The 16,789-nt window shown below is 40.1% G+C and overlaps 1 protein-coding gene across 2 annotated transcripts in view; it reads left to right on the top strand.

Moving 5' to 3' along the window:
* Positions 1–16,789, top strand: part of LOC308109110 (metabotropic glutamate receptor 4-like) — a 187,143-nt gene that overhangs the window by 126,382 nt on the left and 43,972 nt on the right. For both annotated transcript variants that reach the window (XR_013935317.1, XM_080462482.1), the window contains 3 exons: positions 12,470–12,605; positions 12,809–12,963; positions 13,180–13,320. Coding sequence is in view for 1 of the 2 variants with exons in the window: in XM_080462482.1 (XP_080318608.1) it covers positions 12,470–12,605; positions 12,809–12,963; positions 13,180–13,320 (432 nt within the window). In the remaining variant the exon portion in view is untranslated. The remainder of the gene's footprint in view (positions 1–12,469; positions 12,606–12,808; positions 12,964–13,179; positions 13,321–16,789) is intronic.

The raw sequence follows: 16,789 nt of genomic DNA, 5'->3' as shown, positions 1-16,789 counted from the left end.
CCAGAGCAACTGTGTATCTTTTCTCGAGGCTTAACATTTCTCACATGAGAGGTTTTGTGTGCTATTGCAGGTTCCTTCCCACTCACAGGCACCTCTCGCAATAGCACAAATAAATCATTAGGATAAAAATATGCGCTTGGAAAATATATCCGAATTTGCTCCACGAGAACTACTTCACGAGTAAACAACAAATTGGGCCTCTCCTCAGTGAAGTGACATTTAATTTTCACAATTTGACAAGTCAGGAGCGACAAAATCGGAGTGGCCAAATTTGTGAGTGAGCCATGTGCGATCCAGCTGAGCGGATTTATGAAGCACCGGCGGCCTGTGAAGACCTATTACCTAATCATCGTCAGTCTGTCACTCCAGATGACCTCCCCGCGACAGAAACACCGAGAGAAGCAGTAAGGTGAAATTCCAAAACAGTGGGAGCCTGCTGTCAGGGAGCCTCCTCCATATGGCGCCGGGATCCCCCACACCCCCCCGTTTAATTAACACTCTCTGAAGGTAAACAGCAGTCCCTTTCTGCACAGGACAGGTCAGGTGTTGAAAACAGTAGCTGGAAAAAGTCCAGGCCGAATTGAGAGGGATACCCCATTAGTGGAACGATCCCAGTTTAACCGAGAAGAAAAACCTGGACCATACATAGTTGTAATCAGTTCATCTCTCCATCCATCCTCACAGTGACAGTCTGGCCTAAAAATGCCACAATGTCAGGATAAGTTAATGCAGCAGTCGTGGATTATCATCATTTTGTTCATGTAAACTGGTGGTGTACTTGTTGGCACTCCTGCATCACAGAATTGAGACCGAGGTTTGATTCCGGGCTTGAGTCTCTTTTAAGAGTTCGCATGTTTTTCCTGGACCGACGTGTTTATTTTTTCTGAGCGCGCTCTACATTCTGTGACTGTCGTGGTCTTAATTTAGATTGATGTTGGCTGGAAATGACTGAAGCTCCAGACGACTCTTAAGAGACGGAGACGGATCGAGGTATGCCTAATTGGGGAGAACATTTATAAAATGAGAATCAAACATTTACCTTATGGTCTCAGTTCTTTTTTTTTTTTTTTTTTTTAATGTTCCAACACTTTATACGGAGCCATATTTTAATCATTTAGTCTACCTTCCTAACACGCCCAGTACAAATTGCTCCACTGTGTCCTCCAAAGTTGTGTAACTTTCTCTATCTGGCATTACCTGCTGGACAGGCAGGCGATCTGCTACGGCCAAAAAACGAACTAATGAGAGCGATGGGAATAAATCAAAACGGTAATGTTGTGAGCCTAAACACTGAAACGGTGGGGTGAAAAACCACCTGAAGGCAGGGAAAGATGAAGAGAGCTGCTGAGTCATCGGATTATTAATGAATGATTGTCCTTGAGGGCTACACCCACCACCTACAAGAAGTCATTGGACCCCACTGCTGATATATAAATATTGATTTGTGCAGCTTTTAGACTACAGAATATTGCTCATCATATTTAAAGAGCATCTGCAATAAAATGTGTCTTTTTCCGGGTTTTTATGCTCCTGCTATAGTAAGCAAATCTTTTAACAACACCAAGACTGCCAACAAAACAATCAGTACATGTAATTTGACACCAGCCTCATCAAACTTGCTGCTGCTATTTAGACCAGATGTCCTATTGTGGGTATTTTATTGTTAATCATTATAAAATCATTATAATTTCTACATACAGAAAAACAAACCAAAAAAAAAAGCTGGCAACCACATGTACGAAGCTGTCTGGACCTTGACTGATACATACACCTGATCTTATTATTTGACGGATTAAATTATAGTAAAATTGTTGATATATGAAAATAAATATGGAATATGGAATGTTATTATTTTTTTTATTTCTTCTGCAAAAATGGTCAGATTTATTTTGTTTGAAACCTTTAAAGGTCCATAGCAGGTTGATATAGAAAACAATGTTATGTAAAAAGTTAGATAATCTGCTCTAAATGTGAAATATACCACGTCCTAGTTTTGTTGCTGCTCTTCGCATTGCAGGAGATGAACTTCATGTTGCGCCAACAGGCCGTTTTGTCACTTTCAGCGGATCGTTGTTGCCAAAGTGTGCTTGAAAATTCAGTCAATTTGGTGGCAGTGAACTACGACACTGTTACAAAGTCAATTAGGTAGGAGGCAGTTTGAAGTGCTGCGTTTCTTAAGGCGCAGTGTGCAGATTCAGCTCTGCCTCAGGCGAGTCTGCGCTGTAGTCGTTGGAACGAGGTCAGGCAGAAGTCAATTGTTTTGATTGAAACTTGTTTGCCCCTTTCCTTAGCGGAGGGATGAAAAACAAAGCGGGAGCTGTTATGCATCCATGTAGTATTTGCTTCTTTCTTCTTCTTCTTTTTTTTTTTTTTTAATCTTGCCCTTTGAGAAACCCTCGTGTGTGTGTTAATGGTGCGTTTGTGAAGATTTATTAAAAGAAAACAAAAGAGCGGTTGGCTTAATGAAGAGGCTTTGCAATTAAATTCACTATATCATTGTGTTATTGCTGATGTGAATGTAATTTTACAGAGGCCACTTCAAACTGATGCGTCTCAAACTTTTGAGTGATGAGTCATCGTGGCGCCTCGTGCTGCTGCTGAAAAACATTATGGTGATTAGTTTGATGGAGACAATGCTGACTAAAGGTCACCACTTGAAAACAAACAGGTTCTGACTCGTTCTGGCTCCGGACCGACCCAAAGCCCTAAAAACAAGAAAGTCATTTGAGTTCAGCCCATGCTACCTCGACAGGAGCTTTAGAGTAACTTTCACACGCAGATGGTGTACTTGATGTACTTTTCTCTCGGAAGTCGGGGGCAGCGGAAACGAGTCGTGTCCCGAAGTGCTGTAACCGCCCGTATTTGTCAAAAAGTCCAATCCGTCCGGCCGCCATGGACGGAGGCATTGCTTTGTTTTATTGTTTGCCAGTGTCGCATTAAACCAGAAGAGAAAGAAAAGCAAAGGCATTGAGGCTTTTGACATTTCAGAGCAGACCACCGTGGAGCAAAGCCTCGAAAAACAAAATGGAAAATGTGACACTCTTTAACTATTAATATTAGTTTGGGTGTTTATTTGGACCGGGCTATATGGCTGAAGTTCAATGATATTATATTGCAACATGCTGAATTTCTGAACAAAATAAATTTTTTGTTTCCAAAATTCCTGGACGTACTCGGATTATTTGCCATATGGAGCATTACAAGTGAAAATTCTTTCTAGTGAGCATGCTTGGTTCCAACAAATAGAAATTACTCTGCAGTATTAATGTGGTGATAAAAAAAGAAACTAAAACATTTTTACACATGTAAGTTTTAAGGCTTTTACTTTTTCTTACACATAATTGTTAATGTAGTTCAAGTGTACTCACACTGGATTGTGAAAAAAAAAAAAAAAAAAACGCAAAATGAGACACCACTTAATGAGAGACGGAGCACAAAACTAGAAAAAGGAAAGAAAAAATATTTTCACACCGACATGTCAAAAGGCCAGATCAGAACATTGGTCCCTTCTTCATTTGTACATTAACGATTTTACACAAAAGATGTATTTGATGACATTAGGAAAATGATATGAGAGTACAAAAAGGAACATCTAAGCAAACATGAATATTAACATAGTCTAGAATTATGTGATCTGGCTGTAATTATTTTTGCGTTACTCTTTCCCATTTGTCTGTAAAAAACAGCTGAAACATGCACCTTGTTCTCCACAAGGTTCTCTGTTATGTTGTTTTTCTCAGTCTTGTCAGTCCCCCCCCCCCTTTTCTTTTGCTCTGCTTTAATGCACTTCAAGCTCAGCACCACCGAGTGTTTATGTTAACGTGTTTCGCTTACAATATTTGACCAAACGCGTTTCATCAGCGTTGTGAACAAAGTCAGGCACAACAGCGAGAATGAGAAATGACAGCTTGATTTCCTGAAAGCAGGGCACTTTGCAGCACACGACACGACAATAAGTCGCAAAATGTCACTTAAAGATATGAAATACAAGTAAATAATGTCAAATAACAACCCGGACCTGTCTATTCCCGAGTTAATCCCACAGTTCTTTTCTTTCTTTTTTTAAGGTGAGAAAATATCATTGATTTAAGTATTAACTTGCATTTCACATGTCACTCATGTTGAGCAGACCGGCACAAGAATATATGTGTCAAATAAAAAGTCTGGTTAGAATGTCCCTTTTTTTTTTTCTCGGTTTTGTTTCACATTCTTTAAATCCAATTTTGATAACCTCAGCAGAAAAAACCCCTGCGCTCTCAATACTCTTAAACCACGTTTCCACAGTGCCCCTTGGTGCCGGTACGGGTCAGGTCGTAACCGGTTGTTGTGCGTTTCCACTGACTCAGAACCGTTACCAACCGGTACCATTGGTAACCATTTCTCGCTACCCCTCCACTTGGGGTACCAGGCACAATGTGCCGGATATGAGGGGGAGGAGCTTCAACACTGCCGTCTGCTTATTGGTCCGTGACAACCGCCGTTCTCCCAGCAAGCAGCCATTTCCAATCAGTTCTTCTGCAGCAATCAGGAAACTTTTCTGAAAATGTCCTCCCGTTATGGCGTCACATCCTGCATGATTACGCAACCGTTCATAACCCCGCCTACATTTCAAACCGAACCCCGTGCAATGGAAACGCGGCACTGATACGGGTCTGGTTACGGATAGCCGACCCCCACCCGACCGGCACCGGCACCAAGGGGCACTGTGGAAACGAGGCTTTAGTCTCTCTTTTGAGACACAAATGACGGTGACATGGAGACAATGCTCAAGCCTTTGGACGTGCTGAGGCATTTATATAAAAACTAGGAATAGCTTTAATAGCATTCAGTGATAATTTGCAATGTGTATCAGATGCGTTTTCCTCTTCCTCTTGACAGCCAAAGCCCCTCTATGTAACTAAGACCATGCATGTTGAGTAGTTTTAACAGTGTGGACCGGTCGGGAAGAAAATGGGCATCTGTATCACGTCTGTCAGCATTAAGAGCATTGAAATACCCTCACACATGGCAGTGTTGACTACTGGACCTGGTGAAACACGGCGGCGCAACACCTCTCATCTCACACTTTGTCCTCCAGGTAACTTTCCATTAATGTGCTTCGATCCAGCACTCTGTGACAAACCACCGCGCTCAGCAGTAATCTTCTCAGTGTCTTCTGGACAACTGCCATAGAAAGTAAGCGACATACTAGTTAAAAAAAAAAGAAAAAAGGTTGTTGTTTGACAACATCAATATTTATTGAAAAGAAGAAAAAAAAAGAAAATTAAAGGGAGGTTTCTACAGAAGGGTCATTTATATAGTTTCCAAAGTGCCATCTGGGAAATCGCCTGTTTCAGGAAAAAAAAAAAAAAAGAAATCTTTTTTGGGTGAATGGATTCAGAAAATAATCGCTTGGCCTTTGGCAAAGGTTGTCACCAGATTTCACTGAAATGTGCTAATATATTTGGAGACACCCTGCCAACAAACAGAAAGAAATAGAACCTTCCTGGCAGAGGTGAAAATGATATTGATTTAAATCTTTTTTATTTTTCTCAGTTTGGAGCACTTTGGTTCTCACAACTTTTAACCAGGGCTAAAATATAGTTTGATCCTCCTATCCCTGACAACTTGAAATAACTAAATAATGCTAGACTCTTTTCATTCATTATCCACACAGGCCTTCTTTTTCTTTTTTTTCGTGCCACTGATTTAAGCAAAAGTGCTTATTCCACAGTTTTTTTCTTTGTTTGAATATGTGCTTTGACTTGATTCAAGGTGAAATATGAGCTCAACCACGTCTCCACACTCGGAGTACACAAGGAACGGGAACAACCCTTTTTAATTTTTTTCTTTATTTTTTATTGTGTGAATCATGTAAAAAAAAAAAAAATAACAGAGAGGAAAAAGAAATCACAAAGCTGCGTTCCACATGTTAATTATTTACTTGAGTGGCTCTACAGACTAAACACAGAAAGAGACATGTGTGGTGAACAAATAACAGGGGAAGGATGTACAATTAGGAAGGTCAGCAGAGCAGAAAAACAACAAATTGTGTTTTCAGGTCTAATACTGTTGTGTTACGATGGTTTAATTGAACATGAACTGAGCTTGGTCACGTCATAACAGAATACACAAAAAGCCTCTGCGGTGTGGGGCCCTGCAGTAAGAAACAAATGCCATAGAAATTCATTTTGACAAATGAATACCAACAGTGGGACATTACTTTTCCTCCTTTCCTGGCGCGTCAGCCCCACGCAGCAGTTAACGTTATGCAGTGTGCACTTGGCAAGAAAAAGGAGAATCATTTGCAAAGAGACAATTTCAAATCTCCTCACATATCTGCGAAAACAGCCTCCTGACTCAAAGCAAGCCGGCACGCAAACCTGGAAGATTCAACTTTGTATTGTAAATGCAGCAGCAGGAAGGCAGAGTCATCACAGGGAAAAAGTTGTCTTTCGCATCAAACTGTTTCTCGGGATTGGGCTTTGCTCTTTGAATATGCTCTCAGTTCACTGCTTTAACTCCTCCATGAACTTTAGTGACTTTTCTGCATTTCACATTTCATTTGTGAAGCCGCAGCTCAGCTCCTGAGAGCAGTAAATAGTTCACGTTTGTCGTTAAATGTCAGGCTGCAACAGTCGCTCTCAAGCATGCACACACACACACACACACACACAAACCTTAGGAGCCCATTCAGCGCTGACCTCCGTCAGATTACTCCCTGGTAGACATCCTTATTATAACGCACTGACTCATCATTATTTGGGGAATTAATGTTAGCTATTGTCTTCATGAGTATGTCTGTGTCCTTCTTGTTTCTTTCCTTTTTATGAAATAGCATTACTCACAGGCAGAAAAGTCTTCATGAAATCTATTCAAATTTAAACAAGGGGCAAACAGCTGCTGTTTGCAATGGAATAAAAAAAAATCTGTTCTTTTTTTTTTTTTTTTTTTAAATGGGCCTGCTGCAAGGTTAGAAAACTCACTGCTGTTTTTACAAGCTCTGACTCAAGCAGGAAATTACAGTATGGATTACCTCGAATTATTACATGAAAGCCGTGACATGGAAAATCTCCTGCCGTTTATCTGAAATTCCAGTTGAGCTCATAGTTGAGCATCCTTACAACTTTAATCCAGTGTTGCTGCGGTTAAGTAGTTCAACAGTACAAAGAACTGCAGTTTATTACATAACACATGTAAGGCTGGCGTCTGCGTAGTTTGCATTTTAAGATTGTGATGCTTTAGTTTAACTGATGCGTCAGTTTAACAAACTAATAGTCATAAGAACTTTATAAAATATATCTGCTTTCCCAATTTCAGTAATATTGCAATAAAAAAAACTAAACTTGTATGTTGTGTTAGGGGATGGAGGGTTTTGGCTTTGTCCTCGTCTCAGCTCTTCATAACAGGACCTTATGGTGTCGTCCTGTTGAGGGGTGTTGTGGCCCTCAAATCCTCAAAGCACACGCATCCATAGATGGGGTGTTATCGCACCATGAGGCTGACAAAGCAAAACTGTTGCCAAACTGTTAATAACGTCACCACCTAAAAACAGCATTCAAATATTTCATATTCTTCAGCAGTAAAGGTGTGAGCTGTAACACCAAAAGGAGCTGAGAGACTATAAAACAGTTTGTAAAGCTGAAGGGAAGGTGAGGATAATAGAATAAAGGTATATATTAACTTTAAGTGTGTTCACACATGTAAAGAAAATATATTCATCACGTCAACATCAGCACCAATGTCTTATTTATAAAACTGATTAAATGGGTGACACACAGGCTTATTAAAAGTTGTTCCATTTCACCAAGTACTGCTGTTCTCTCGTCTTTAGTGTTTAACAGACACTCCCATTGTGTATTTTATATGGCTATTAATTTCTTTTTATGGGTGTTTTTGTAATTTATAGGGTCTGTCCATCTCCTATACATATGTCCAATTCAGGGGGACATGCAGTCGCACTTTTAATGTCATTAATTAACCTCCAATGTTTGTTTTTGGACTATAGGAAGAAACCAAGAGTCCCTCAGGAAAGGGAAAGCTATCCTGAACTTGAATCAGGCGTTTCCCTTATTTTTATTAACATCATTTCCAACAACCTATTGGCTTTCTCAGACACCACGATCTCTTTCTGTAGTTTGATGAACATTGATGAGACACAGGTCATCAGCTTGAGCAAAAAATGATTTCAGTTGCCTGATTTTTCATTGTCGCCTTTATGACATTACAGAAGGACAAAAGCCCCCCAAACATGATCCTCACAAAGGAGAAATAAGCTGCACTTGATCTATTCGCAAAACTCAAACTGATGGGCCAAGACAGCAAAGCTGTGTAAATCCATATAAAAATAGCCCGGAAGTGAGGCTGTCATCATATAGGGAGAAATATGCTGCTTGACTGGCTAATTGATTTGAGTTTGAGTTCTGACGACTCTGTCATTAAATGCATAAATCAGTTCATACTTTGACAGTTTTGCGTGTCTTCTACATAATGCTCGCTGTGCTGTTTGAATCTAATTCTTGATTCATCCGCTTGTGAAGCGTCGTGCCTACGACTACATGATCTAATTTGTGGTGGTGATTGAAATGATCAAAAAAAGAGAGACACATTTTCTGTTTGACTGCACTATATTGTCCCGTACATACAGTATGTCGTGCATGACTGTGTTCACGGCATCGCGCTACAAACAGAAACAGAAAAACTAAAAAAAAAGGGAGAGACCATGAATCGACCGTTGTGACAAAGACAGACTGTGTGTTTGCGGCTGGCCTGCCACTGCCCCGGGCTATTTGTCACTATTAGTTTCCATTAATTTTATTGAAGACATTGTTACGATAACACAGTGGTTGTCTTCTGCCGTGGCATGTGAGAAACTGCATGCCTGGGACGCTTCTCACTTATCTCAAGCCATCCATTTAGGTAAACACCCAAAATGACCGATAATGGAGTGTGTTTGAGTCAACTGGACAAGTGGGTCATCGCACACAACTGGCTGAAGTGATGAAATGCTTTCACGACTGCAGTCAAGACGCACACAGCCAGCGGCAGTGTAGCATAAACTGAAGGATGATCTGAACCATAAAGACTGTTAAAGTGTGATTTTTTCTTTATTTAATTTTTTTTTTTTTGTGGGATGCGACACATCGTTTTGTTTTTTAAAATCTGAAAACCCATTCTTTTCATGGGAATGAAATTTTCTGTACTTCTGCCTGTGCTTGTTGTGTTTGCAGAGCTAGTTATCTACCAAACGCAGATGTTTTACAAACACACACGATATTCACTTAGATAGAAGTGGAAGTACTTGTTTAATGAAAAGACCTTCTAAAAGTAAAAGGACTTGTAAAAGTAAAAGAACTGTCTCATTTTAAGTCAATTAAAAGAAATCCGGAAGTGAGCCACTGAATCGTACATGAATTACAATAGTAGAAGGACATTTTCCAGTAGTTGTTTTTGTTCTGGTGCTGACAGTTTGAATGTTTTCTCCTAAATATGGCCACAGATGGGGAGACTGCTGTGTTATCTACTTTTACTGTCATGTGGCTACCAGCTCTCCCGGTCACATACGTCTCATTTAAAGAGCTCCTTTTCTCCACAATCAAGTTTCTTCTCTTTGGTCTGTACTATTTGGATCAGGGTTTGTTTGTTTTTATCCTTTCTTTTATTGTTGTTTTACTTTTTTTTTTTTTTTTTTATAAATAGGCTTTTCATTTAAAAAAGCTAAACAATACATACATGATTCTATATGTGTTACAGCTTGATCCAACAAAATAATAATAATAATAATGATAATAATAATAATAATAATAATAATAATAATAATAATAATAATAATAATAATAATAATAATAATAATAATACATTTTATTTCTAATGTAGGTTTCATTAAAAAAAATCTGAAAGTTCTGCAAGCACATTAAAAATTAGCAACACAAACACCAAAAATTTTAATTAACCAGTATTGTACAAATAAGTGTTGTGATGAACTAACATGGAAAAACACAAGGGACTGAGAGTTCAGTACATCCTGGTCATGATATTAGTTTAGAAAGGACTTACACCAGGAGACAGACACTTGGAAGTTATGCAATTAGCATACAATGACTTTATAGGCAAAGAACAAGGCAGTAAAAGAGAGAGTATATAACCTGAACTGCTTCGTTGGCTGTCATATTCAAACCCTGAGCTTTTTGTGGTAAGCCCAACACCAAGTGTGCAGTGAAGTCACTTCCAAATCATTTGAGTTCACCCCCTTTTTTGAACATGTCATGCACATATTGTAAAATTGGAGTGTTGCACTGAGGTTGCACTTATCTGGCTGCATCCATTTTTATTTTGTAAAACAATCCATAGGTGGGCTGGTTGGGGATGTGTTGGTCAGCGCGAGCTGCCATCTAAATAGTGCAGCTTTCAAACTTTCTATGTGTTTGCATGGATGTATTACGTCCGTTTCCTCCTTCAGTCTAAAAGCATGTGTTTGAGGTTAATTGACCATAAATTGCTTATTGATTTAAATGTGAGTGTGTCTGTCCATCTCTCTCTGTCTTTGTTCCCTGGTTGGACTGGGGATTTGTTCAGGGTGTGTCCTGCCTCCACCCAGAGACTTGATTTGGAAGGATTGATGGGTTAATCTACTATGGACAAGTCTAAACAAATTTAAGGAGTAAAAGTTTCAAACTCAGAGAGTGCCAATGCAGCATCTCTCTTGATGCGATGACAGAACTAATCCGACTTGTCTGACAGGATGGATGAAAGGAGAATGTTTTCATTGGACCTTTGTAACTCCTCCACTGGAAAAGCATGCAGATTTTCTTTTCCCCCCCTCAAAACTCTTAACATATCTGGACCTCTCAAATGAAAAGACTGTTTCTTCTCATGTTGACATAGCGACAGCGCGCAGACGGGGGTCGCACATGAAAAGAATTTGTACTTGGCTGTGTTTGTGAAGGATCTAGATATCCTGCTGGTTTGCTCATTTTCTGCCTTTTTTATCTCTCAATTCTGTCAAAACTAATTAGGAGAAAAGAGAAGGTAACCAAATATGCTGGATTTGCATTCATTTACTCCGGGAAAATAAAAGGAAAAATGTCAAGGTCTATATGACACATTTGGGGGAGAGCTTCCTTATGGGGGCCCCGTAAGGCCGACCACACGCATCACTCTCAAAGTGAGCAGGGGAGCTTCAAATGACTTTGCCATTATAAGTCTTTGCATGTGCGGGGACGGCGTCGGAAGGTTTTGTGTGACCTTCTCAAACTTAACAAGGCTTGGTGACATGAGCTCTGTCTCAAACCTCGAACCTTTTCGAGACGGTGAAATTGGGACTGTTTTCTCATCGAGCTGAGCAGCAGAGCGGAAGTCCAGTAAGTCTCGACTGAAAAGCATCAATAATCATCTGCTGAGTTCCTTCCTCTCCGTGACTCGGCCGTTGATACATAAACACACGATTCAGCTCGTTGTGAGCAATGTGTGACTTTAATTAATTTCAGGTTTACTGTTGATTAGTGTTGATTGTTTTGTTTTTTTTGTTTTTTTTACATTTGTGTAGTAAAAACTCATTTATCCTAACTGATTTATCTGGTTCATCACATAAACAAATTGTGATATTTGATAAAAAAAAAAAAAAAAAAAAGAAGTGCGGAAAATTACTCCCCAAAAAAGACATTAGTGTGACTTAACGAAGCATAGTACAATTAACAAAATAACAACAACAACAAAAAATCCTCTTCTGTTGCACAGGAGCTAAAAGTGTGACACTCGTTTCGCTGAGACTTTGCTGTCGATGCCGCTGCGTCTTTTCTGGCTGATGACGCTGTTGTTCTTGTCTTCATATTAAAAAATCAACAAAGTGTTGACCGTGTGAACAACACACTGACATGAGGTGCTGAGATGCATTGTCTTGAGTTGCGAAATCGTATTTCAACCGTTTTAATGGGATTTGTGACAGGCAATATGCACAGATTGTATCAGAGTTATCGCTCAGTGAAAAGTTGCATCTCCTGCCACAGAAACATAAAGTAAATTCTGGGAACTGAATAGGTTCTTATTTATTGCTGGAAAATAGTAATCTCCCCAAGGTTCACAATGGTTTCTTTAGTCTCAAAATGAATATAGTTTTTGTCAATGCTTGTCAAAAATGCCAAAAGTATGTTCTAAGTGATTGCGCTCTCTCGATTTACGAACCTGTATTTGACTTTACTGAGTCTCAAGAGTGATTGTTGTTTCGAAATCTTCCACACGTCTCTCCCAAGCAGAATTTAGTCTAATTTTAGATTGATTTTTGATTGGCGTTGCATGGATGTGTTGAAGTCTATCGGCTGCAAAGTTATAAAAGCAAAGTTCACAACGCAACTGAAAGGAGTCCACATTGTGCCGCCATTGGTTCCTGCGTTGCGGCTGTGTGCTTGCTTTTCTGCGATATTGCTGGCAAAGGTGAAAGTTTGTTTTGACAGATTATACAAAGTATCTTACAACATCTTTAAATGTCTTTCAGGTGGTGTTTGCATCTCCCAGTCAGTCAAGATTCCCCGGGAGCCAAAGCCGGGGGAGTTTGACAAGGTCATCCGGCGGCTCAGAGAAAATCCAAATGCTAGAGTTGTCATCCTTTTTGCCAACGAAGACGATATCAGGTGAGGCCTGGTAATGGCTACTTAAGACTTCTTTGAAGATTAGAAAACAGGAGGGCAGAGCAGACGGCTCGGAAACATGTGGGGGAACGGCGGTTTCGGTGCGGCTCCGGCCAGACCGCGGTGGAATGAATTGAAAATCAAAGTGTAGCTGCTTGGGTTGCTGACCTTATCCGTGGTAACATCTGTTTCCTCACCTTTCGCAGGCGGCTACTCCACGCGGCGAAAAAGGCCAACCAGACAGGTCATTTCATCTGGGTGGGTTCGGACAGCTGGGGCTCAAAGATCTCTCCGGTTGTGCAGCAGGAGGAGATGGCGGAGGGAGCCGTCACAATCTTGCCCAAGCGGCAGTCCATCAGAGGTACAAAGACGGGCACTGGGCCAAACATCTAAAAACCGTTCGCACATTTCAGGGAAATCGTCATGTATCATTACTTAAAATGATACACCATATAAACAAATTAGACAAACTAAACACACACAGCGTTGTTTACAGCTTGTTGACAGCTTGTAGCTACACCGTTGTTTACACTGAGAGTGGCTGTGTCAGTGACAATGAACGCATTGATCTGTCCAGGGTTTGATCGTTACTTCATCAGCCGCACGCTGGAGAACAACAGAAGGAATATCTGGTTCGCCGAGTTCTGGGAGAACAACTTCAACTGCAAACTCAGCCGTCACGCGGTGAAGAAAGGGTCCGGGCTCAAAAAGTGCACAAGTAAGAAATTCTCCTGCTCGATGTTCCTTTTTTGTTTAAAGTTTCAGCCGACTTCTAAGACATCCGTCTTTTGTTGTCTTGAGGGACGTGACACATTCGGCTCACGGTGAAGGGCTTCTGACGGCATCGCCCGCCTATTAAAAGTGCAGCGGCTATACGTCCAATATTCAAAATCAGCTCATTTCGTCGCTGCTGCATATTTCTGCTGAGTCAACTGTGTTTACCCGCACGGCCATTACAAGAGACTGGCTTATCTGGGCTGCTTTGTTAAAGCTTCAGGCTCACTGCCATACTTCCTGCTACTGTAGATAACACAGTCTCTCTCTTTGTGGGAAAAAAAAACTCACTGCACTTTTATCATGATTGAGACAAGTGCAATATACGTCAATGGAGGAGATTTTCACTTTGTTTTCTGTATGTGTAAATACTTTAAAGAGTTTTTTTTTTTCTTCTAAATACTTCTCCTGAGAGGTTAAACTCTTCTAAACTGACAGTGACTGAGAGAAGCTTTATCACATGTGGAGCGTGTAATTATATATGATACTGGTATTCCACAGGTTCACAGTATCACCTGCCACAGGTTGGCATTGTTGTCTTTGTGGTTTGGCCAAAACAGACGATCACCGTTGTCTGAAAGTCACTTTCACATAGCTGCAAGCTTCGATAACCTGTGAAGTTTTAACAACACACTGTGAAGACGTGGATGTGAGGTCGGGCCCAGGATATTTCTGTGTTGTGTCTTCCTATTTCTGCACTCCTTTGCTCTGTTTTATTTTCTCTGTTTTTGCCAAGTTCAGGCGTGTTTGGTAAAGCGGTGGTTCTAAATTGGCTGTAGGTGTGAACGTGTAAGCGAGGAGAGACTGTCCTCCATGTCTTAAAAATGGATTTATCCAACAGCTTTTATATGTGAGTTTTGTGGACGTACAACAAAATGACTGTGGAGGGACACCGTAGTCATTTAGTCAAGAATCCCCAATTGTTTCAAGGCATCAGTTCAATCTGATTCCAATTCTAAATTGTCAATTCTTTCACACTTCATACTTTCATACTGGTACTGCAGTTTAGTGACATTTTGACAAATTTGAATTCAGGGGCCAGATACAGCCCAGAGTAAAATAGTGCCATGATAATGTGACAGTTTTGCTTGGATGTGAAGCAGAATATACATGATGAAAATGTCTATTTTGGCTAAACCACCATTACGGAAACAACAAGAACTACTAAAAATTACTACAATTCTGGTTGAAAATACAGTGAAATGGTCTAAAGTACAAAGTTTCTAAAGCATTATATTCACATTGATTGGTTAAGCTTTAGGTTTGTCATATTACAAAACAATTGTTATTAAAAATCTTTGTTAATTCTTCCTTACATGTGTGTTGCTCCTATAATGTTTGAGTGGGCACAATGGTGAAGGGTTGGCATCTCGCACCGCCAACGCCCTATTGACTGACTGCAAATTGGGTTTTCAATCAATTGCACAATGTTGTCCTTGTTAGTTTGATAGAACATTGTGTTAGCAGCCATAGATGGGTGGCTCTGGCTTCGTCGCTCGTATGGGTTTTGTCAAGACTTTGTGAGGCGTTAAAGTCGTGTTTGTTGCTCGCTGCAGCTTGTTTTCGCCGGGTTTATTTAAAATCTGCGGAGCACATCTGCCCAGCCGGGCAGGGCGCACTTGAGCCTGAGCCGACGCGAGTTTGTTGCTCGCAGCAGTTTCCATTAAACATCTGTTGGAGGGTTGTCTCTAAAGCTGGACAATACATATTTGAATTTGAGGCAATGCAAGTTTGTTTTCTAGAAACATTTAAAGTCTTTTTTTCTTAACAGTAATTTTATGGTTAACTGCAGGGTATTCAATACAGCAATATTGGGGTAAATTCTCAACCTGTTTCTTTTTTTTTTTTTCAGTACTTAATATGTCTTTAATTTAAATAGTAGTGATATTTAGTAGTTAAAATGTCACAGCACTGGAACATCACTGACTTTGACATTAACACTTTAATTGCGGATTGCTCTGATGGAATTAGAGATTCAGTTACTTTTATTTATTAACATCCACAATCAAGCCCAGCTTGAAACAATATAAAACAAAACCAAGTGTCAACATGAGTTTTAACACTTTTAATAAAAAAATGACAGTGAAGCAGCTGGACTGATGTGCAAAGTCACAAGTAATAACGTTTTTAAGCAGAGCTGCTGTTAGCTTTGTGGTTATCAACAAGAGTTGTCACCATTGAAGAGCAGCTCTGTTATAGTTTCACTGAACTCCTGTTACATGGATTAGCAGTGCTTCTGTAATCCTGGATTAACTCAGTCTCAACAGTAGCAATAATTAAATTCAATTTGGTTTGATTTATATAGCACCAATAAAAAACAAAAAACTGTCATTTCAAGGCACTTTTACAGAGAAAGAAACCCAACAATTCCACATGAGCAAGCATAGGCAATGGTGGAAAGGAAAAAGCTGTCTTTTAACAGGAAGAGAGCTGCAGAATCAGGCTCAGAGGTGGCAGCTTTATGCTGTTCTGGTTGGGGTGAAGGGATAGAAAGAGAGAAAAGGATCAAACTGAGAGCAACAACCAACAGACAGTTGCATTGTGAGGGGAAAGGGAGGGATACAAACTGTTGTTCAGGTCAATATCAGCAGGTATTCAGTGTCCACACTTCATCAGTCATACAGCAGACAGGGGACATTATGGGGATATTCTTTAATGAATGGTATATAGATGCAAGGTCCTATTTGCAGTTTTCTCACCACTTTTGATTATTAGTGTGAAGAATGGACCATCCAGGAGCTGCGGTTGTGAGGAATATGAATGTCAAATCTGTCAGCAGTGAAATGATAATATAAAGGTTACATGTATCCACAGCACCAACAATGCTTTCACATTAGGCATCCTAATTAACATTAGCCGGCCTGTCTGCTGCTGTCCTCATGTTGGATGTTTATCTCAGCTGTTTTGTTGCTGCTGTTTTTTTTTTTTTTTTCATTAACTTGTAAAACATGGTCTACTTTCATCGTAGGCACACACACACACACACACACACACACACACACACACACACACACACACACACACACACACACACAAACACATTGACTTTACTATTTCCCTTTGAGGTTATGGACAAATATTCCAATAAGAAGTGGAAAAAATCCAGGTGCTAAGACTTTGGCCAGTGGCTAAAGAAAGTCTGCTTAACCTGGAGAGTTTAATCCCTTTCAAAGCGGAATCCTGCAGGCCTGATTTCATCTGTTGTGAGATGAGTTATGTCAGGTAACAGCCCACAGAGTTTACAAGCCTGCAGGCTTCACCAAAACAAAATCACGATAGTGAAGGCTGTGTCAGAAACTCTTTTGTTACGTATCCGTGGGCATTTTCAGTGGGTATGGTGAAATTCTTCAGATATCTTACGTGTTACACATGACTTTTTTTTTTTTCCTGTTGCAAAATTGCACATAATAGCC

The sequence above is a fragment of the Lipophrys pholis genome (genome assembly GCF_963383615.2).
Source record: "Lipophrys pholis genome assembly, chromosome: 4".
NCBI lineage: Eukaryota > Metazoa > Chordata > Actinopteri > Blenniiformes > Blenniidae > Lipophrys > Lipophrys pholis.
Note: the sequence above shows the minus strand (reverse complement) of the source record. Positions and strands in the feature narration are given on the sequence as shown.